The sequence below is a fragment of the Chinchilla lanigera genome, unplaced genomic scaffold, assembly GCF_000276665.1.
Source record: "Chinchilla lanigera isolate Chin_1 unplaced genomic scaffold, ChiLan1.0 scaffold00066, whole genome shotgun sequence".
In the NCBI taxonomy this organism is placed as follows: domain Eukaryota; kingdom Metazoa; phylum Chordata; class Mammalia; order Rodentia; family Chinchillidae; genus Chinchilla; species Chinchilla lanigera.
The window spans coordinates 12,180,684-12,202,216 of NW_004955467.1; the positions used below are offsets into that span (position 1 = coordinate 12,180,684).

The following is a 21,533-nucleotide window of genomic DNA, read 5'->3' on the forward strand; positions in this document are numbered from 1 at the left end:
TGCTGGCTGTATATCCAGAGGGAATCCAAGCCCCATCTTTATGCTTTTGTCTTAGGGCAAGGACCAGCTCAGCCTAATTCAGCACTGTCCTGAACACATCTCAGAGGAGACAACAGAAAGGGACTCATGTTCAGAGCTCTGCAGGCGGGTCCTTGGGCCAGCCATCTTTCCCCACAAGTATCAGAAAGCCAAAGCTCTTGATGGTTTAAAGGAAGGAGCAGTGGGTGTGGTGCCAGATCAATTTTTGTTGGAACCACAACTGTTGCTAACTTGATGTGTAACTTAGGACACATCCATTGGCCATTGTGAACTTTGGTTTTCTTCAATGACGTGAAGATAACGACTTCCTGTCTCACAGGGCTGCTGCAAAGATCTAATAAGATAACTAGTAGATTCTCCAGGTATAGAAAGGCCTAGCACCCAGGAGGTGGACAGAGAATAACTGTTCATTCAGCCACCTCCCCTGCTGCCTACCCCTTAGCAAGAAACCAGAGACAAATCAGCCCGCTGGAAATTTCCGTGGGAGACAGAGCATAATGAGGGCAAGACTTCAACAGTATGGTCAGGAATCGTCTCTCCCAAGGAACTAAATACACACCTGGTCTTTGATGGGCTTTCCTTAGGTTCCCATACTATCTCCTGCCCTAAAAAATGCTTGCCATGGACCTCATCTCTCTGCCACTAACTCTTTTGACAATATAAGGAGGAAGGAAGGACAGCAGGCAGGCAGGCAGGCAGGGAGGGAGGGAGGGAGGGAGGGAAAGGCGAGAGAGAGAGAGAGAAAGAGAGAAAGAAAGAAAAAGAAAGAAAGAAGAAAGAAAGAAAGAAAGAAAGAAAGAAAGAAAGAAAGAAAGAAAGAAAGAAAGAAAAAAGAAAAAGAAAGAAGACAAAGAAAAGAAAGAAAGAAAAGGAAGGAAGAGAAATTCAACAAGAAGGTGGTTGCCTGTCATGTCTCTCATTCTCATAGGGGGTTCCGAGAGTTTCCATGGCCACTCTGAAGTTATTGCCTGTAAGTTCAGGTAGATTAACCCACCAGGTAGGCAGTATGGTTTAGGGACCACCAAGCACTGCTTGTTCTCAATGATGCTCTGTTGCTGCTAGGCCTGGCTACAGCAGCCAGTCAACACAGTGGGGGAGATTTCCCAGCAGAGCTCAAACTCCAGCTAGACAGCTAAACTCTGAGGTGGTCCAGCCACTGGAAATTAATACTGCATCCACTCTGCACCTACAGGTGAGGGAGGACCTAGGGACTCCACAGTGCCCATACTCAGAGTGTGGCCCTGGCTGTACGGAACTGGTGAAAAAGCATTTCCCCCAAAGAACCAAACTGAGTTTCCTGTGAGAAAAGAAGGGGGCCTTGGGATTTCAGCTGCTGCTGGCCCAGACAACAAAGGGATCTAGGGATTGAAGGAGGCTAACTGGAGAGTTGGGGAAGGGGCCCAAATTGTTAGTTCAAAGAGGGGAGCTGGTCAGCCAAGAGTGAGCTGTACGAAGGGAGGCAGGTGTCGCCGTGAAGTTGGCGCTTCAGATTGCTCATCCTTTCGTGGTGGTGCCATACCAGGATCAGAGAGTCTCCAGAAGGTCACTCCAGCAGTGGACGGCTGCCCGAGACAAGATGTCCTGTCCTGTCTGAGTAGTCCCCTTCAGAACGACAGATCTGAGGCAGCCAGAGACACAGGCACTGCCACGCTATTTCCTCAGCCTCCATCCTGGGGCTCTAACACCCATGTGGATGCCTGGGACTAAGCAGGTGAGAACCAGAGCCCAGCACTGGCAAGCCTGGGGCCTGCCCAAGGCGTCATGGTACAAGAGCCTGTGTTCTGGTTCCTCTCCTGCCTCCCAGTCCCCAGGAAAATGGATCCCACACCTCTTGAGAGGATCTCGTCACTTCTGAGCCTGCCCGTCACCATCTCTGACTCTAGCCCTGAAGGAAGAAGTGACCCCCGTTGGCTGAGTCTTGGTGGGGTGTGGACATGAGTGAGTCACTCTGGGGTGCAAGCCCCAAAGCTCTGTGCGAGGTGTACTGGAAAGGTCAGAGTCCTCAGGAGGGTGCAGGCCGTGTGCATGGTCTTGTGGCTCTTCCTAAGTCTTAATATGTGTCATGTTAGCCCAGTCAGGGAAATGATCCAAGTCAAATATGACCCGTCCCCAGGTGTTGACAGACAAAAACACACACAAGACTCCAATTACATTCATCATTAGTCCTGTTTTCACCTGGAAAATAAAAATAAATAAATAAACAAACAAACAGGGTCAGAGTCAGCACCCCAGGGTATGCCACTTTTTCAGAACAAAGGCAAATGGGACACTTGGCGAGATGGATAAAGGGCCGGTACATGGGGCTTCGATGTCCCTGTGCCACGCTCTGGGATTTCCCTACTCCCGGACAAGGCAACCTCATGTCTGTTGTCATTGGTGCTCAGAGCACCCGTGGGAGGGAGGTGGGACAGAGGTTCTCCGTGCCCATTTTAGTACTGGAAAATGACCTCAGGGGGGTGACATGGGGCATTATCTACTCCGGCAAATCATGGAGGAGCTTGGGGGTGTGACTCTAGATCCAGTGCTTACCCTTGTGACGTTAGTGTCCCACAAAGATGTTGTGGCATCCTTGTGACTCCCTTCTGGTTCTTTCTGATGCCCATTCTGCATTCTTTCTTAGTGCAAATAACCACTACTTGAATACCTCATTGTAAAGTTTTTTACTGGGGACTGGCATCTGGCCTCTTTGTGAAAATGTTTCATGGCGTCTCAGAGATACTCAGCAGAGTATCTGTGATAATTAACAACTGGTTGGTCTAAGGTAAGACCTTTATTTCCAGCTTCTCTGGCTTATGTACTTTCTTTGTCCCTGACCCAGAGCTGCAAAGATGTCTTTCTTCTATTAGAGGCAATAAAGCCAAACCTGTCATGGAGGTTCTTTCTGGGACTCTATTTGTCTCTTACCTTATCTGCTCTCAACAGTGGTCTCTTTCCCTTCATGTGCCTACCTCTTCAGACACCTCTACAAGTATCTCAACTGTCATTAGCATTTCCTCTCAACTTAAGCCTCACCCCTCCTGACCATCTTCAGGGTTCTTGTTCGTGAAGCCCGTCCTTGACCATGGGGTTCCCCTGGTGCCTGCACAGCTTCAAAGGGGGGAGATTCTGACTCCCACTAAGGAGACAGGACAGCCTGTGAAGGTTAAGATCATTTCAAAAAAGAAGAAGAGCTCCATTATAAATGCAAATTACGGGTATAGCTCCCGACAATCCATGGTATTCTCAAGTCACATGCCATTCTTTTGATGCTCACACATCAGTCATATATATGTGCTGCCGAAGTGAGCACTCACACATCAGTCATAAATGGGGCATCCCTTCTACCAATAGCATCAGAGTCTGAGAGGAGTAAATAAAAGCAGTTGTGTTACCATGTCAGAAACTTTGAGGTGTCCGTAGGCAAACACGATGGCATTAGGCGGGGTGGCCACAGGCAACATGAAGGCAAAGGATGCACTCAGGGTACAGGGGAGCATGACGTACAGTGGATTGAGGCCGATGGAACGAGACTGGGAAGAAACAGCATTGCAGCTCACAGCACAGAACACAAAAAAGGTTGCAGGGCCATAATTCAGTAAAGTATTCTCTGAAGGCTGAGGGTAAATTCCAACCTTCACACCTTTGTCTTGCTGGTTCCTCCGCCTTTTGCCAGTTAATTCTCTGGCAGATAACTATTCTGAATACTGATACCTGAGCTGAGAAGCCGCCTCCCCTGAGAGGCCTTTCTGAATCCCCTAAATTCATTCAATATATATATTTCTTGGGCACCTGCTATGGCCTAGAGACCATGCTGGACACTACAGTGCACTGAATCTTCGGGTGTTATATGTGTGTATCTCTCCTGTCACAGATTGAGAGATCCTGGAGGAGCATGTCTTATACGTATGCATCTATAGGTGTCTGTTTTTATATACTTGGGATTGTTTTGCATCTAGAACTTGGTATCCACCTTTTTCATACTCCATTTTATAACTCAGCTACATCAACAGCACAGAATAGGCACTCGTTAGATATTTGTTAAAGAAATAATGAATAATATAATTCCTAATATCTATCAAAATGAATCCTTATACAGAGATACATGCACATAAGGGCATACATATATATGCAAAGATGTTCACTGCAACAGTGTAACAACAGAGCACAGGAAACAGATCAGTGGCCATCAACAACAGTATGGTTAAGTAAATTATGGTACATACAAACAATGGAATGGTATGCAGCTATAAAGAAGAAATAGGCTTTGTGCTAATATGGAAAAATCTCCAACGTCTATGTGTACATTCAAAAGAAACAAATTAAGGTCTATATAACATGTCCATAGATTGGTCCCATTTATTTGAAAAGAATGTGTGTGTGTGTGTGTGTGTGTGTGTGTGTGTGTGTAATATACCCAAAAAGATTGTCTAAAAAGTTAATAACAAGTTGTTTCTAGGGAGGAAGCTGGAGGAATAGGGTCTGTACACTTCTTTGTATCATAGACATTTTAAAGTCATGTATGTGTATGACATTTTCAATGTGAAACAATCATAACTTGAACACGTTTTCATTTTATTAATGATTATTAAACAATCTTCCAAACAGATTTTAGAGGCTGGATGGTATTATATTATATAAGCATGTGATCATTTATTTCACAATCTCAATTATTATAAGTATATTTAAAATAAATAATTCTGTCCTATAGATCATTATAATTGTGCTTGTAGGCATTATTTTCTTAAGACATTCTCCCAGATGTGCAATTGCTGAGTTAAAATAGTACAAGCGGGCTGCACCCCGTTACACACCCTTGGAGTAGCTGAGAGGTCCCAGGCAAGTCCAGGCTGCTTCCTGGTCCCTCCCCATCCCCATTTTCCCTGCCTTTGGGTACCACATGGCATATGCACTCCCCCTTCCTCTGTGACACTGCTGGATGTCCAGTCTTTCTCTTTCCTACAAGCGGGTTCCCAGGCAAGAGCAGGAGAGGACTTGGAGGTAGGCCTGGGGAGTCTTCAAAGGACTCGGCTACCCCTTTGAATGAAGACTTGCATCTTCTGGTTGGGGCCATTGGTGTTCATAGTAAGAGCTAGAGATGGCAATGCCTGAGCCTCTGCTCAGGAAAAGGAATCATCCCCACCACATGTTCAGCATCAAAAGACCCCTTTTCCTCCTTCCCCTCTTCTTTCGCTTCCTCTTTCTCCCCTATTCCTCCTCTTCCTCACCATTCCCTCCCTCTTCTCTTCCTTTTCTTTTCCTCTTCCTCCTCCCCTTCTTCTTTGGCCTCTGTCTGGCTGGCCTGCTTAGGTGAGGAGGAGACAGCCACCTTACTAATTTTAACACTTTCATCTTCACTTGGAATGGCAGAAAAACCACTTAGGCTTGCTTTTTATGCATGTGGAAGCCCAGGCAGCCAGATGGAAATTTACTAATCCTAGGGCCCTGTTCAGGCCCTCTGTGAGTCTGTCTCCCTACTCCAAAATAATTATAGCCTCTCCCAAGCTCCTGTGCAGTCTGCAGAGGCTTTTCACGGGTCTCTTCTTATAGACCCTCAGTGCACCTCTAGGTGGAAAAGAATTCAGTGGCACATTTGGGGAGCTCATGTCTTCTGTGTCTAAGCCCAGGGCTCTTCCCACACCACCCTGAGGTCAGTACTGCTTTCCAGTGAATGACAGGAGACAGGAAAAAGGATGGCAGTTCATTTTCCTATCAGCTCTGTTCTCTTCTCGATCCCAACTCAAAATCCTGCCTGCCCATAGAACAAGACACTGTAGCTAACACTCAGCAACCTTCTCCTCCCGCACGAGTGCCCTCTTGGCTCAATTCATGCTGGTCTCTCATCCCTAGGCTCTCCAAGTAAGCCTTCTGGAGTCTTCAGTCACGCCCGCCATCTCCCTCACCAAATGCCCTCTCTCTCACTCACACCCGAAGCTCACCTCCTCCAAGTCCTCTTCCTGTGGGTCTCAGTCAGTGGCGTTCCCAGGAGTGCTCTACAGTCCTCGTACAACATGTTCCGAGCATTGGCCTCTCCTCCTTGGCACAAGCCCTGCCTCCCCAGCTTGCAAAATCATCCAGTTAGGGTTACACTCTAACATTTGAGTTCCTGGTCTGTTTTCCACTTTACAACAGGGGGAGTATAAAGAGATGCCAGCAAACCAGTAAGGGCCTCAGGACCCAGGTGGTCAAAGGTGCACAAGTCAGAGCCAGGGCCAGACTCTGGTCTCTAAACCTGGCACCTGATTTCATGCCCTCTCTAATGACCCAGGATATGGCCAAGGCTGACAGCTCCCTGTGAAATGACTCCCCCGCCCATAACAGAGGTACTTACCATGGAGGCAAAGATGGGCAAGAACAGGGTGGTGGTGGCCACATTGCTTGTGCACTCAGTGGACACAGCAATAAGCAAGGATAAGATCAGGGTAATGGCTGCAGGGGACACACTGCTCAAGGGCTCCATCTGCTTCCCCATCCACTCTGAGAGCCCCGAGGCCTGAGAAGAACAGGAAGGGCAGTCACTTCAGGACTCCTGACCCACAGGCTCTCCAGGGGCAGAGGTGGTGGAGTGGGGAGCTCAGCCCATCCTCTACTCCCAATTTTCTCTCTTGCATCCATTTAAAGTGATATCAATCACTCCATAGTTTCAATCTACATCCTCACCTTGCCATTTCCTAAAGCTTGATTTCTAGCCTAGCAGATCTATCTGGATTTAAACATCCACATGCCTTCTAGAAATTTCCCATTAGCACATCAGACTCAACATGCCCCCAGTCATAATTCCTTCTCTTTAGCTCAAAGTCTGTGTCTCCTCAGAGATCCCCAGTCTATCTACTGCTTTTCAACCCAGGGGGCTGGGAGTCACACTGGGAAGTCTGTCCTCCTCATTCCTTATATTCAACCAGGCACCCAGAATATCTCACATCCATCTTCTCCTCGTGGTCCCCTATGGCTCTCAAAGCTCAGAAGAATGATTTGGGCCAGCAACTGGGGATTTAGATTTGGTCTTTGGACTGAGAAAGATTGTCCAAGGAGAGAAGGGAAAGTACATAGACAAAAGGTTAAGGACAGAGCCTTGCAGAACATCCATATTTAAGGGGAAATAGAGGAAAGATCAGCAAAAAAAAGAAAAAGGCTGAGCAGGAACAAAATCAGAAGGAAAGCCTGAGAAAGTAGTGTCTTAGAGGCCAGATGAGAGTGGGGAGAGCTTAAGGAGAGAATATCCCCATGCGATCCAACTTCTGTGGCTGAGTTAGGTGAAGATTACAAAGATGCTTCTCTTCCAATCTCTACCTACCCCAGAATTCCATGTCAGACATCAGAGGAATATTTATCAAGTGCAGATCTCACTAAGTCACTCCTGGCCTTTGCCCTTCAGTGCTTCTGTACTGCCTTCAGAACCAAGTCTGTATCCTCCATCCTAAACCCTAGGCCCTCAGGGAAATGGAATCTGCTAGCCTCCCCAAACTTATCTACTCCTCAGCTAGACACTTCACATTTTTTTCCTTCTTCCTGAAATAGCTGGTGTATCTCCCTCCTAGGCTGTGAAGTCCTCAAAAACAGGGACTATGTCTCCATCTCCTCTGTAATCTCTGTGCCTGGACCAACACTAGGGACATAATAGGTATGTTTGATGTATGAGAAAATGATAGATGGAGAAAAGATTAGGTGAATGGATGAGTGTGGATTTGTTCTTCAAAAAAAATACGTATGGACTGGAGATGTAGCTGAGTGAAAGAACATTTGCCTAGCATCCACAAAGCCCTGGGGTTGATCTTCATCACTGCAAAAAGATTTTATATATATATATAAAGTACACATATATTATATATATAGTATACATGTATTATATATACATATATTATAGTATACATATATATAGTGCACATATATTATAGTACACATGTATTATATATAGTATACATATATTCTATATGTATATATGCATCCACTATGCATCAGGCTATGTCCTAGATGTTGAAGATACAGCAAGCACAAGATAGACCAAATCTATTTATTATGCTCCATCCCTGAATGGATAGAGGATGGATGGATGGATGGATGGATGGATGGATGGATGGATGGATGGATGGACAAATGGATGAGGATAGCAGCACCAAGCTAGGGCATCCCTCCCTCTGGCTAATTTCTTTCCCAGAAGGAAAGAAAGGAGGTAGAGAATGCTACATTTGGGGATATTTTCCTTAAAAGCTGTTTCTCTCCTCTTATTGCTGTTATATACTTAGGTAGAGAAAAAATTTTAAATTTTAAAACCCTGTTAATTGGGCATTCTGAAAGTAGAAGGACCAGGAAATGGTGAAAATATTCATGAGCGCTTGAAAGAAAGATCTCCCTAGAATAAATCAAAGTACAGAGCGTTATCACCAGACTCCAAAGAGTCCTGACAGTCTCCTCTTCCTCTCTCTTGATTATCCAGAGCCACTTATCTACTCATTCCTGCAATTATTCAAGAATGCTTTCTCCCTCCCAGACAGTATTAGTTGTGCAAGTGACCAGTCAGTGTCTGTCCCTAAAGACCGCACAGTTCTGCGGAGGAGGAAGGGACAGAAACACATGCCCACGGATAGAGAAGTGGAGGAACATGGCAGCTGGTGGAACATTCCCTCCTGGTGGAATCAGAGAGCCCTGGGAGAAGTTACCTCACATCCTTTAGCCAGGGCAAATCCACCCCCTAGGAGCAGCACAATGCCCCAGGGCACTTTTTCCTGGGTCACCTTCCAATCCAGCAGAGGTGGGGGATAAAATGGAGTTTTCATTTCTGACAAGAAAAAGCAAACACACACACAGTCCAGAACAGCATTAGAAAACAAAGGACACATAATTGGAATAAAGCCAGTAAGGATAACGAGGTACCAGCTTATACCTATAAATTAGCTAAATTTACCATAATTATTGTACCCATTGCTGAGGAGGATTTAGTAAAACTGCTGTGTGCTCTGCTGATGGCATTTTAAATTGCAACAACATTTTTGAAAAGCATATACTTTTAAAACTAGTAAGACATTTATAATATTATTTTACCCCAGCAACAACATTGCTAAAAATATATTCTAAAGAAGAAACACCCTCGAGCCAGGCATGGTGGCGCACACCTGTAATCCCAGCACTCGGGAGCTGAGGCAGGAGGATCATTGTGAGTTTGAGAGCAGCCTGGGCTACAAAGTGAGCTCAAGGCCAGCCTGAGCTGCATAGCGAGACCCTGTCTCAAAAAGACAAAAAAATTTTAAAAAAAGAAGAAACACCCTCAAAGGAAAAGCTATCAGAAAACATTAATTTATTATGATGAAAAATTCAAAACAGGCAAAATGTCGCAGAGCAGGAGAATGGTTACAGCCCCTCCAATATAGTGCTTTAATAGAGAAAATAGTAAAAAAATTTTATAATGTGGTCCCAAACAAAATCAAAAAACCCAAATAAAGATATAACGTTCAAACTGTATGTGCTTTGATTATAACTATATAATATATATATATATATATATATATATATATGCTTATTAACAAAACAGGGAAGAAGAGAGGAAACAATAAAAAAGTACTGATGCCATTGAGGGAAATTTGAAACACACTTTCTAACCCTCTTGTAATATGAGCAAGATTTCACATGTTTAAAGAGCAAGAGAAGAAGTTTTGCGCTACGTAACACCACTATTGGCTTAGAAACCTCCATCTCCGCAGGCTTCTGTAGCATGGTCAGTCTTCTTCAGAGGGATGGGATTCTCTCCTCTCATGGGCCCAGAGCCCTTCCATAGAGATCATCCACTGCCCTGAAGCCCCAATCCAGATAATTGGAAGGCTGGCACAGGAGCCTTACCTTCCTCAGTCTGGCTGCAAAAGTTGAACTTGGGCTTCTGTGAAGGTACAATGAATAGCAAGATGGCCACAAAGATGGCCACAGTGGCATCACTGGCATACCTAGGCAGGAAGGAGCATGCAGGAGTTTAGCCCAGCTGGCCTGCTACTGTGACAGCCATGTACAAACCCATCCTAACTCGGCCAGCTCTGTATCTAAAAGCTTCTGTATGGAGAAACAGACTCCCTGGGTGTGAAAACTGGAGCCCCCAAAGCCAAGATCAGGTTGGTGTGAGAGACTGATCCTGGAAAGAAACCAAGATGCCCCTGTTCTTTTTTTGTTTGTTTGTTTGTTTGTTTGTTTTTTTTTTTTTTTTGGTTTTTCTCCGGTACCGGGAACCGAACTCACGACCTTGCGCTTGCCAGGCAGGCGCTTTGCCGCTGAGCTAAATCCCCAGCCCCTGCCCCTGTTCTTGGCTGCCAAATTTTTGGATGACTCTCAGCTGCTTACTTGCCTCTCTCACCCTACATTGCTTCACAGGTGAACTTTGTGGTTCTTTAGAATACAGGACTTACCAGGGTGACCTCAAGGACTTCGGCGCTGACCCCAGCAGGCCAAAAAGGAATGGCCTGCTGCAGGCAGCATCTACCTGCCTGCATGTCCTCCTTTTTCTAGGATATACAAGTTTGTTTCTCAACCTTTCTTCCATGCTGAAAAACATCAGGGCCAGCAGAGAAACTCATTTAGGTCCCTTTCGGAAGTTTCTATCTAAGAAGCTTCTGAACCTTGGGATGTGACTTGGGGGGGATCTGAGGAAAGACCAAAAAGGAAGATGGCAGAGCAGAGGTTTGAAGCCAGAATCCTAGAAGACCTAGTGCCAGCCAGATAAACTATCTGTACCAGAGCTTGGGCCACCCTACTTGCCCGTGCATTTTCTGCAGAGGGTGCTGCAGAAACAAATGCTTTTTGCTCTTACCGTAAATAACTGGTCAGAAAGGAAAATGAATTATGAAACCAACAAAGTTCTTTCTATAACCCAGTTTCAGAACAAAGGGCCCAACCCCACACCTTCCTCTGGCCGCTGCACCAGAGAACAGCAGCGTCTAGGCACCACTGTAATGAAGCAGGGGCTTCTGCCAAACAAACAACTTACATTTTCTTATCCTCTGTCCAGGCAATGGACACCCAGCCTGGCATGAAACCGGGGTCACGGGAGAACCACAGGCCGATCAACAGGAGGAAGCAGACCAGCACGTTGACCTCAGCGAAGGACAAGGGTCCCAGTTTCCTGTACTCCTCCTGCAGCACCTCATAGGCGGCCTTCTCCTTATTCCTGCTCTGTGTCCCACAACCACAGGATTTCTTAAAACTGGAGAATGCAAAGACGAGAGAATGGCAGGACAGATGGGTTTTCTCAGGCACCGGTGAGACAGAACCCAAATATTGTACAGAACCCAAATATTCCACCTGGAGCAAGTCTTCCTCCCTCTTTCTTCCTATCTGCCTCCTTCCCTCCTAGGACATCATGGGGAAAGTTTGTGAATAGGTAGATATAGGAGTGGCCAGTGCATTCCCTAGGGAGGCTTTCAGAGCTTGGGGTTATTCACCCAAAGGAGGCTTGAGATGTTGGAGGAGAGGGGGTGGCTCTCAACCAGGCCTCAGGGGTGGTCACTGCTGGAAAGGAAAGAATGGCCAGGAGGACGAGAAGCTGAGCAGAACAAAACAGTGAGCAAGACAGTGGAATACAGAAATAAGCGAAACTGAGGCTGTCACTAGCAAGGGGGACCTGGCAGGTTCCTGGTAACAAGGGCAGGAAGGAAGCTGGCCCAGTCTCTGTTCTTGCACAGACCTCTTAGGGTGGCCCATTGGTAGACGGACCCAGCCAAAGTGCCATGCAGCACCTCCCCTCGTGTTGCTGTTGATCTGAGTGGGCAGAGAGGAGGAGGGGTTTGTGGAGGAGGCACAGAAGGTAACTCAACAGTAGGGAGAAGTAACTGGGACCACTGATGCATGGGGTGTAGACACCAGGGTGTTCTCTGAGGATTCCATCTACACATTGTGCCCACTGTTGGTCTGAGCAGGTGGGCAAGGCCAAGAGCATTATCCCTGAAGAGTCTTCCCTGCAAGAGTCCTTCAGGTGCCTAAGATAAAATTCACAGGACAGATGGGGTTGATGGAACATGTGCTGGTTCCCAACATCAGGGCTGAATGTTAACTGCCTTTGAGAACATGAGGGCCATGTTAGTGGTGATGGTATGGTCTATGGCATAGGGGCACTAGGACATCAGGACATGGCCTCCTGGGAGCTCAGAGTTCAGAAAAGAAGTAGCAGTGATAGCACCTCAAGTCTGCACAGCTGGCCAGACCTCCTTGCTGGACAAGAGGCGTGAGAGATCGTTGGGCATGGGGATGATGGTGCTCTCATGGGAGGGAACCTCTCTGCCATCATTGGCTCCATAATCTATGTTCTTCCAACCACTGACTTGCTGCCATTGTCGACTTAGAATAAGAGGTTGTACCACAAGCCTAAGATTCCCAGGATTATTCCTAGTTGCCTAGCATGGGACAGGCAGTAAGAAGTCAGAGTCTGAATGGTCCTGACAACATGTCCCCAGTACGACAGTGGCTACAAATTCTGAGGCTGTGTAGAATACTCAGTCTTCTGGCATGTTTACCCATAGTGGCGTCACCACCCCTTCTCACCCTCTTATGCTACGTAGTTTCACTCTCATATCTGTGTGCCTTTCATCTGGTGACTACTGGGCTGGTATAAGATGCAGGATCTGGCTGGCATGTGGGAACCCTGGAGCTGGGCTGAAGGCCACGTATCCTTAAAGAATGGCCTTCACCGTGAGGCATCATGGTGAATTTGGACTGAATATACTTTGAAGCCAAGGAGAAGAGAAGGGATCCTTGAGTCCCCATGTGTCTCTGCCATACCAAGGAGGGGCTTAGAAGAACCCTCATCAGGACATTCATCCATCTTTCTGGTGTTTAGCCTGGTTGTGATGGGTCAACCCAGCAGGAATATTCCATATCATTCTTAGCAGCCCTGGGAGGGGGACGGTCCCAGACAGTCTTGGATGAATATGATCTATGAGGTTGCCCACAACCTTAGCAAGACAGTTTTTCTGGATTAAACTAGAGGTCAAGACCTTGACATTGTTCTCCATGATGATCCCAATAAGAAATTTAAGAAAAAGTAAGACAGACAAGCAACGTTAGGTCTTCCTTCAGCTGAACTGTGTTCTTTGGCCTGAGGTGATATGATCCAGGAGGACATAGAAGTGGACAGGGATCATGGTACGCTGCACTACTGCCATCATCCTGAGTGTCACAATCTGTCCTTTACCTTCCAGACTCAGGACTGATGGGCTGCCTGTGACCCAATGCCTGCTCCACGTTCAAGAGAGGGCACCATGTTGCGGAAGGGTGAGCTGGGTAAGAGCTCTGCTCCGCCACCACCAGCGGGTTCTGCGGGCCCCAGTGCAGCACACCAGGTGCCCTGTAGGCTCTCTCCTGGTCCAACAGACCTGACAGAGGCTGCGCCAGGCAATGGAACTACAGTTTTAAGTTCTTGGCTGGGTTTTCAGGAACATGGCATCTACCTCCATTGCTAGATGGTAGGCTGATGGTGCCCTTGTGCTAGGGCAGCTCTGCCTTCTTACATGGCCTTGAAGCTTTAGGGAAGCTCCCAGGGCACAATTAGTGCTCCTGAAACCTGGAACACTTGGACCCTGAAGCTGTCCAGGGCAGCAACCCTTGGCCTCCCCAGAAGGGGATGTAGGATTGTGGTTGGAAAGCACAGGCTTTGCAGAATTGCCTGCATGCCAGTCTCAGGCCTCCATTCCCATGCCACACCACCCTGCATAGGCTATTTAACCTCTCCAGGCCTCAGCTGCCGCATCTATAAATTGGACTGATAATAATAGTACCTACATCATAGGTTGTTGTGAAGATTACTGAGATTCATAAATGTAAAGCATTTAAAATCGAGTCTGATAGATCATATGCACCAACAAGTGTTGGTCATTGTGATTTCCACTGTCCCGTGAGGACACGCAGATGCCTACCTGCAGCAGGTTTGGGACCATCTCCTGACAGATTGGCTGGTAGGATATGAGTAAATGGGCAGGACTTTGGTCCTGGCACAGATTTGAGAAGCAGAGTAAAAAGAGCTGTGGTCGGAGCCAAGTTGTGCCAGCCAGCGAGGAGGGAAGCAGCTTCCCTCTCATCGGGAGTAGGGCAGGAGGGCAGTGGACGAGAGGCCAGTGGGTGGTATGGGAGTGCTGCCTCTACTATTAGATCTCTATTCTATCTTGAACGCAGTGATTTTTAAAGTGATTTTCAAAACGGTTCCTCCTCCCCTTCACAAGAAGACAGGAAAACACACCATTTTCCCCTTTAAATCACAGGTTTCCACCGGCACCTTTTCTTCACCCCACTGCTTATAGTCTGCCTTGTGTTTTACTCGGCTCAAGTTCCCTGTGAGGTGAGGCCCAGCACAGACACATTTAGCTCCTAGCTCAGTCCTTTCCACCCCTTGTAGCACAATCACCTTTGTGCTGCAGACACACTTATGCCTTTTAAAATAACAACATTTTAGAAAATATTTGTTAGCCACGCGTCATGGTTTCTGTCCAAAGTCTGGCCGCTGTCAAGGGTGACTCTGTCTGAACTTGACCGTGTGCTGGGAAGAGGAGGGTAAACTTTCTAGGACAGAAAACTGCTGGGAACACTGCAGGCATTCAGCGAAGCTCTGGCTTTGGATTGATTTGGACAGTATCAGAAGGCGGCTGTGACCTGGCCTACTAGACGCAAGCAACCGAGTGGAAGTTTGTCCAGCAGCATGGACAGGGCATGTGGGGACAGGTTTCTCTTTAACCGCTTTAGGCGCGTTGATGGCACACTTGCTCTTTCTCCCTGGGTTGGGAGCCATTCTGGGTGCAGGGGTCAGAGAGGTCCTAGAAGAGCTCAAAGTCAAGGGGAAGGGGCAGCACTGGAATCTGAAGGCGGGTATTGCAGGTCTAGAGCTATGATATACCCAGGGGCAGCTCTGAATAGGAAGCAAGTTCTTCTGAGACGGGATGGAGGCGAGGGGAAGTAGAGGAAGGGGTATCCGGGAAAGCAGCATTCGAACTGGCTGGGGAGTAGGGCTGGTTGGAAGGTAGGAAACAGTCACCCAGGCAGAGGGAACAAGGTGTGCAGCCTAGGAAGGCGGGAGTGGGGAATCGTCCCCAGATGAAGACCTTCATAGACTGACTGGAGGCTGAGGGTTTGCTGAAGGGTGTGGCGTGATTAGAGCATATTCCAGGAGCTGCTCAAACTTACTTGAATCTCATGTAAACGCACTGGAGCCACAGCCAGGAGAGTAGCAGCATCATCAGCATGTTGGGGAAGGCAAATCCAAACCAAGACGCAAAGTTCAGCAGATCCTTACTGTCAGGAAACAGTCTGAAAGGAAAGTCACTGGCCTGTACCTCAAGCCAATGCTGAGCTGCGGGAAGCAGTTTGGGCCCTGTGGCTGGAGGCTGAGCACTTGCTGGACACTGAGAGGTGGGCCCAGTTAGGGGCTACATCCTCGTGGGATCCAGTCACCCAAGTTCCATTACCCACATTATCCTCTAATCACATGTAGACCCGGAACACAGCTATGGCACAAGAGGAGGCTGAGGAATGACCAATCAACCCTTCTGTGGATCCAGACCCTGCTGAAAATCTCATAAAACTTATTGTCCAGCCCTCTAGAGAAATATAGCTTTGTACACGTGGACGCATAATTTAGCCAACAGCCTCAGGGGATGCACAGATGCCTTAGGGCTCTCCCCATGTGGGTTTCTGCAAAGGAAGGGCCCCCCTAGGAAAGAAAGACGTTTCCTAGGCCCCACCTCCCAACCCAGGCCTCTGTCATCCCAGGGTTGCTCCCTTTAACCCAAGAGAGTCAAAGCAGACACACAGTGTTCTCCACTCAGACCAGACTCCTCCAGAAGAATTTAAGGGAGAACCCTAGAGATGTCATTACGGAGAACACTCCCAGGATCAAAACAGTCTGGCTGTTGAACCTCAAATTTCTGCCCTGTTGGGCTGCAGGCCTGTTCTTTCTGCTTCTAGTACACTGGCCAGCTGCCCTCTCCACCCCTATCCAGAGCTCTAGTCTGCACCACTTTATTTGTGTCCTGATCACTGCAATTTGTACATACCTCAGTGCGCTTGTTTACCAGATCAGCCTGGCTGTCCCCAGCATGTGGCACCCTCCACAGACCCTCAGAACTTCATGGCAGGCTCAGACTTCTCTCACTTTTATGACCCCCGACCCACCCAGCACAGGGCCAGACACAGATACACGGTCCTCACGGCCAGGGTCCCTTTTTGCCCATAGCTGGAAAGTTCCCAACTACCTTTAGGCCCCGCCTGGTGCCTTGCAGGGGAAAACACATCACCTCAAGGGCAATTAGTGGGACTCACTAGCTGAAGCAGTGAGGCAATAAGTGACCAAATCCCAGTTCTCCATCCATCCACAGAACTCAGCATCATAGGACCAAGGCCATTAACCAATGTTAGTGGGCCAAGGGGCCTAAGGGGTTCTTCTAGAGATGTTGATTTTCTGCAAACTTTAACCCAGGTATGGGGCTGGGGATGTAGGTCAGTGGCACAAGTGCCTGCCTAGCAAGCACAAGGTCCTGAGTTCAATTCCCAATACCAAAACAAACAAACAAAACCCAGGTGTGTATGCTCCATTGTCCTCTCCCTGTTGAATCTACATTCCCTGTCTGGGCTAGCATGTCTGCACCCAGGAAAAAGGTGGGGCTCTCTCCAGGGCACAAAGCAACCTTGCCCATTAGCTTCCATGACTTCAAGTCCCCATTCCCTTGAGTGCTTCTGAGTGGTGCAGAGGTGCTGGGACACAGAGGCTGGGTGGGGTACAACCCACCCCCGCTGGGCTCCCCACTCCAGCATCCGTCTGAGGAGGAGGGAAAGGTGAGTAGGTCCCTCTGCCTGAAAGGGGCCCACTCTGATGCTCCTTGAAAGTACAGCCAATGACTCACTCATTCATCTGGCCCAGGAGCACCACGTTGGGTCCCGTCCCGGTCAGGGTGGCCGTGCCCCCGATGCTGGCTGCATAGCACACGCACAGGTTCATAGCCTTGCACGTGTTCTTCCTGTCCTGGTTCTCCTGCTTCTCCTTCATGGGGTCCTCAAAAGCCACTTGGTTCTCTGTGGTGGGCATAGCACTGTTAGCTGAGCCAGTCGTGGAGGGCCGCCCAGCAAACCCCAGCTCCTGACCCTGCTGCTAACCTGAGGACAGGGACATCCCCACCCTATCAGGGCCTCCACACGCATTCCCCATCCTCCAGCTGAAGTCGTAATCAGGCTCCATATGTCTGCCCACAGTCACTTCCCATGGCTTCCCTAGGACTCCCCCGTGCTCCTGCCAAACTCAGCAACTTCAGACATGAACCATGTCCCCTCTGTCCTGACCCCTTGCTGTTGCTCAGGCTGCTCCTTACATGTCCAAATCTACCTCAGATGCCTCTTCTCCTAGCAAAGTTCCTCCCACTCCTGAGCTTCTGAAGTATCCAGTTTATGGCATGCCTGTGGCCTGCACTAGGCAGAAGCCTCTTGTGAGGGGCCCATTAATGTCATCCCACCGGGCTCCAGGATTCAGAGCTGATGCATTTCTGGTCAGCTCTGCAACCCCAGACCTCACCTAGGGTCTGGCAACGAAGCAATCAGCCATGGGTCCTGAGTTCCCCTGTGCAGGGTCCTGGGGATGAGTAGGGAGTAAGCAAAAGGCAAACCGTATGGGTGCGCCCTTGTATTCCCTGGGTTCTATACCTAGCAGGAAGCAACACAGGTAGGGCACCAGCCCCAAGATCTGTCGGAGCAGAACAGAGGGATATGATCTGCTTGAGGTCAGAAAAGGCCTCTCTGAAGACCATAGATGGAGCAAGAGGTAAGGGGCACCCAACTGGTGCTCAAAAGATGCCCTGATGAATAATCAAATAAGCATGTAAGTGATTTCTGTGATTGGCAGGAGCTGAGCGTAGAACCTTGTTATAAACTCTTACTAATGGAAATGCAATGTTCTAAGCACTACTAAAGGATTAGGAGGGGGGGTAGTACTGGGTTTTGAACACAGGGCCTTCACATTAAGCTATGTGCCCAGCCCACTGCTTATTGTTTACTTTTTGAGACAGTCTCTTGCTAAGTCAGTATCTTGTCCAAGCTGGGCTCAAACTTGCAATCCTCCTGCCTCAGCCTCTGAGAGTTTTGAGATTACAGGTATGCACCACCATGCCTGGCTCTAAAGGACCAAACTTTTTTTGCAACAATCACACTCCTAAAACTTATGAGAGCAGTATTTCCTAAGTTGCTTTTGCTATTCATCTTTTAAAAGGATCTACAGAAAATAGAGAGGAAGAAAGGGACCATTTGGCAACAGAGGGAACCCGCCACTGTGTTCCCTAGAGTGCCCTGGCCAGGGGCTCACCCGACAACTGTCCGGCCTTGCCCTTGTCCGCCAGCTCCAGTGCCCCCAGGCTGGCCTCCGAGGCTGCGTTTGTGGCTTCCATCTGCTGTAGCACGGCCTCTACAATGGGCACCATCATGGCCGTGGTGGCCGTGTTGCTGATCCACATGGACAGGAAGGCTGTGACCGTCATGAAGCCCAGCATCAGCCTGCAGAGGAGAGGCAGGGAGGAAAGTCACGGAGACCCCCACCCCAAATCCATGTCTCCAAGAGACCCGTTTTGCCAGCCAATCAAAACGGAGAAAAACCAAAAAAAAAAAAAAAAAAAAAAAAAAAAAACCTGAGTATTCCAATAGGGAATTTCAATTTGAGTCCAGGCTTCTTTCCCTGCTTCCCTCCTTCCTTTCTACTCCCTACCCCCGCCTCACAAACATTACTGAGGTTTACTCTGCTGGCTACTAAAACACGATACCCCAGGCCCAGCTCTTTTTTAAAATTTTATTTATTTATTACTTTTTGTCTTTTTGAGACAGGGCCTCACTATGGAGTTCAGGCTGGCCTTGAGCTCACTTTGTAGCCCAGGCTGGTCTTGAACTTGTAACAATCTTCCTGCCTCAGGCTCCTGAGCGCTGGGATTACAGGCGTGCGCCACCACACCCGGCTTTAATTTTATTTTGAAAAGAAAAAATAAAACAAAATTTCAAAACAAGATAATAGGAGAGGGACAGATTAATATATTGTGTATTGTTATCTTTAAATTAGTTACTCAGAGTACAAATATAGGCACTGTATTGTCCAAACAACATTAGCACAACTTTGCAATGAACTAAGAGAAATTAGTAGTATAACTATCTTAACTACCATATATATATATTTTTACTTTTCCTTCCTTTTTTCCCCTTTTCCCCAGCCCAGTTTCTCTTTCTTTTTGAATAGTTCCTGCTCTGATTCCAAGGAACTCCTGTCTCTCGGGAGAAGCACAGACATCCAGATGGTGCCAGCTCAATATGGATGGCATGTCCCAAGTACGACCCAGCTATGTGCAGGCAGCCCCAGCTTCCTACGTGGCTCTAGAAGACCCTCCCCATCCTAGGCCGTCTCTCCTTTCCTAAATTTCAAAGGGTTACGCAGATAGCCTGCAGGGGTAGGGAGAGCTTGGGGAAGTGTGGCCTTCCTTGGGGCTCCCACCCCCACTCCCCCACTCCATGCCACCCCCACCCCCGCTCCCTCCACACCACACTTTGTCATGGACCAAATCAAACTGTTCAGAAAACACATCCCCTTTGCTTCGAACCCATCATCTTTTACTGCTGCTCTCACTGCGCTACCTACCTAGAGAGCCCTGCGTGGTCCTTCAACACCCTCTCAGACATTGGTCCTCCTCTGTGGCCTGCCTCAAGTGCCTGCCCAGTGGGGCAGGTCATACCCTTCTCTATCTTCCCCCCTGTACTCATCACTGGGTAGGGTCCAGAGGATCAGTGTCCATGCCTGCTCTGTTTTTAGACTGAGAGTAGGGCAGGGCCTACTTCTTCCCCAAGGCTTTACATGTCTTTGCACTTCCCCAAGGCTTTACAGACCAGGAGCAGAAGGCCCTTAGGGAGGACAGCAGAGTAGAATTTAGCTGCTCTGTGTCTCCAGACCCTTCTGCGCTCACACCCTCCTTCAGAGCTGCTAATTTGCCTGAGGGAAGGCCCCTGAAGGAGAGCCTGGGCGTGCACTGTACTAAGGTTCAAGCTGGTGTCCTCACAGACTGATCTCACAAACCCGTGAAAATAAAGACCAGCACCCAGGCTTTACTCGCAAACCAGGCACTGCTTGATCCAGACTCCACCCAGCTTGTTCCCTGTGGAACCCTGCAGCCACACCCTCAGGGAGCCCCCCAAGCCCGCCAGGCGTCTTGCTGACCAGCCTCCTCACCACCTGCTGCCACCGTGTGGGTACCTGGTCTCCAGCTAAGGTTGAAACACACTCCACCCAGGGACCAGCCTGCCACATCCCGATAAGCTGTGGCAAGCCCGCCCTCACCCCTGGAGGATGGCTGGTGTGTACCACACTCCTCTCCCCAGCCCTGGAGCCCATGCAGACCACAGCGCCAGAAACAGAGGTGTAATTACCGTGCGGGCTTGGCTCCCACCCAGAGCAGCGTGCGCAGCGCGATCCTCTTATGCAGGTTCCAGCGCTCCACAGCCACCGCCACAATGAGGCTGCCCAGGAACAGCATGTTGGTGTCCTTCATGTACTGCACGCATACCTGGAGGGCAGCGTGGAGGCCCGGTCAGGGCACCCCCTTCCCCCAGCCGCATGATGCTTGGGCTCAGAGCCACCCAAGTCCCCAGAGACAAGCTACCAGACCAGATGCTGACTGCAGGGCCAGCTCGGAGTAGCATGTCTCCATTCCTGGGGTAGCCCCAGAGGGGTGTGTCTGGCCTGGACAGCTCAGAGAGGGGCTTGGAAAAGGCAGGAGTCTATGAGAGAACCAGGAGGTCGCCACGATCCCTGTGTCTGCTCACCTCTTTGGAGTCCAGTATCTGAAAGAGTGGGAAGAGCAAAACAGGCATGAGGGAGGTGACGGCCACCGGGATGACGTCTGTGCACCAGTAAATGGCCATGAGGATGATGACGTAGGCACACCTGACAAACTGAAGAGACACCCCTGAGTCCTTGGCAGGCTCCACCTGCCCCGTCTTCAAATCACCAGAAGGCAGCTGGCAGGGCTTCCCATCAGAGGGCGTCCTGGGTCCCCAGTCAGCACAGCTCCCCGGGTTCAGGCCAGCAGGGACACACAGTCTGCCATCCAAAGACTCCTGTGCCCACTCCCCGCCATCCCCGCCTCCTTCCCAGCCGTGTTCATCCACGTTGTCAAACTTTGGATTGCTCACTTCTCCAAAAGAAAGAATAAATTTGGGAGGAAAAGGAAGAAGCAGGGGGCTGGGAGTAGAAGAGAGAAGGAGGTGGCGCAGAAGAGGAAAAGGAGAAAGGGGGAAAAGACAAAATGCCATTTTGAATGACCAGCTTACACAAAACTCTGCAGAGAATCGCAATCTTCTCCATTCGCAAATTAAGCACAATTCTCTCCACACTCTCTCTCAACCTTACTTCCTTTTCTCAACATCTATTACAGTGATTTCTTCATATTGCTACATGAGCTTCATACTGATTATTTTTAAAAGTGCAAATCTTCCAGAAGTTTGATGGGCCACGTCACTTCTTTATCCTCCCATAGCCAGCGGAACGTGGT

At 48.7% G+C, this 21,533-nt stretch overlaps 1 protein-coding gene across 3 annotated transcripts in view; it reads right to left on the reverse strand.

Moving 5' to 3' along the window:
- Nucleotides 1-871: 871 nt before the first annotated feature.
- Slc13a5 (solute carrier family 13 (sodium-dependent citrate transporter), member 5) overlaps nucleotides 872-21,533 on the reverse strand; it is a 35,726-nt gene continuing 15,064 nt past the window's right edge. For 2 of the 3 annotated variants that reach the window (XM_005399670.2, XM_013522144.1), the window contains 11 exons: nucleotides 20,806-20,934; nucleotides 20,410-20,546; nucleotides 18,317-18,504; nucleotides 16,872-17,040; nucleotides 15,157-15,279; nucleotides 10,979-11,194; nucleotides 9,847-9,947; nucleotides 8,673-8,791; nucleotides 6,347-6,508; nucleotides 3,411-3,548; nucleotides 872-2,214 (listed from right to left, as the gene is read on the reverse strand). In XM_005399670.2, the coding sequence (XP_005399727.1) occupies nucleotides 2,083-2,214; nucleotides 3,411-3,548; nucleotides 6,347-6,508; nucleotides 8,673-8,791; nucleotides 9,847-9,947; nucleotides 10,979-11,194; nucleotides 15,157-15,279; nucleotides 16,872-17,040; nucleotides 18,317-18,504; nucleotides 20,410-20,546; nucleotides 20,806-20,934 (1,614 nt within the window). In that variant the 3' untranslated portion in view covers nucleotides 872-2,082. Of the gene's footprint in view, nucleotides 3,305-3,344; nucleotides 3,549-6,346; nucleotides 6,509-8,672; nucleotides 8,792-9,846; nucleotides 9,948-10,978; nucleotides 11,195-15,156; nucleotides 15,280-16,871; nucleotides 17,041-18,316; nucleotides 18,505-20,409; nucleotides 20,547-20,805; nucleotides 20,935-21,533 lie in introns of all 3 variants that reach the window. The other variant, XM_013522142.1, reaches the window with a different exon arrangement.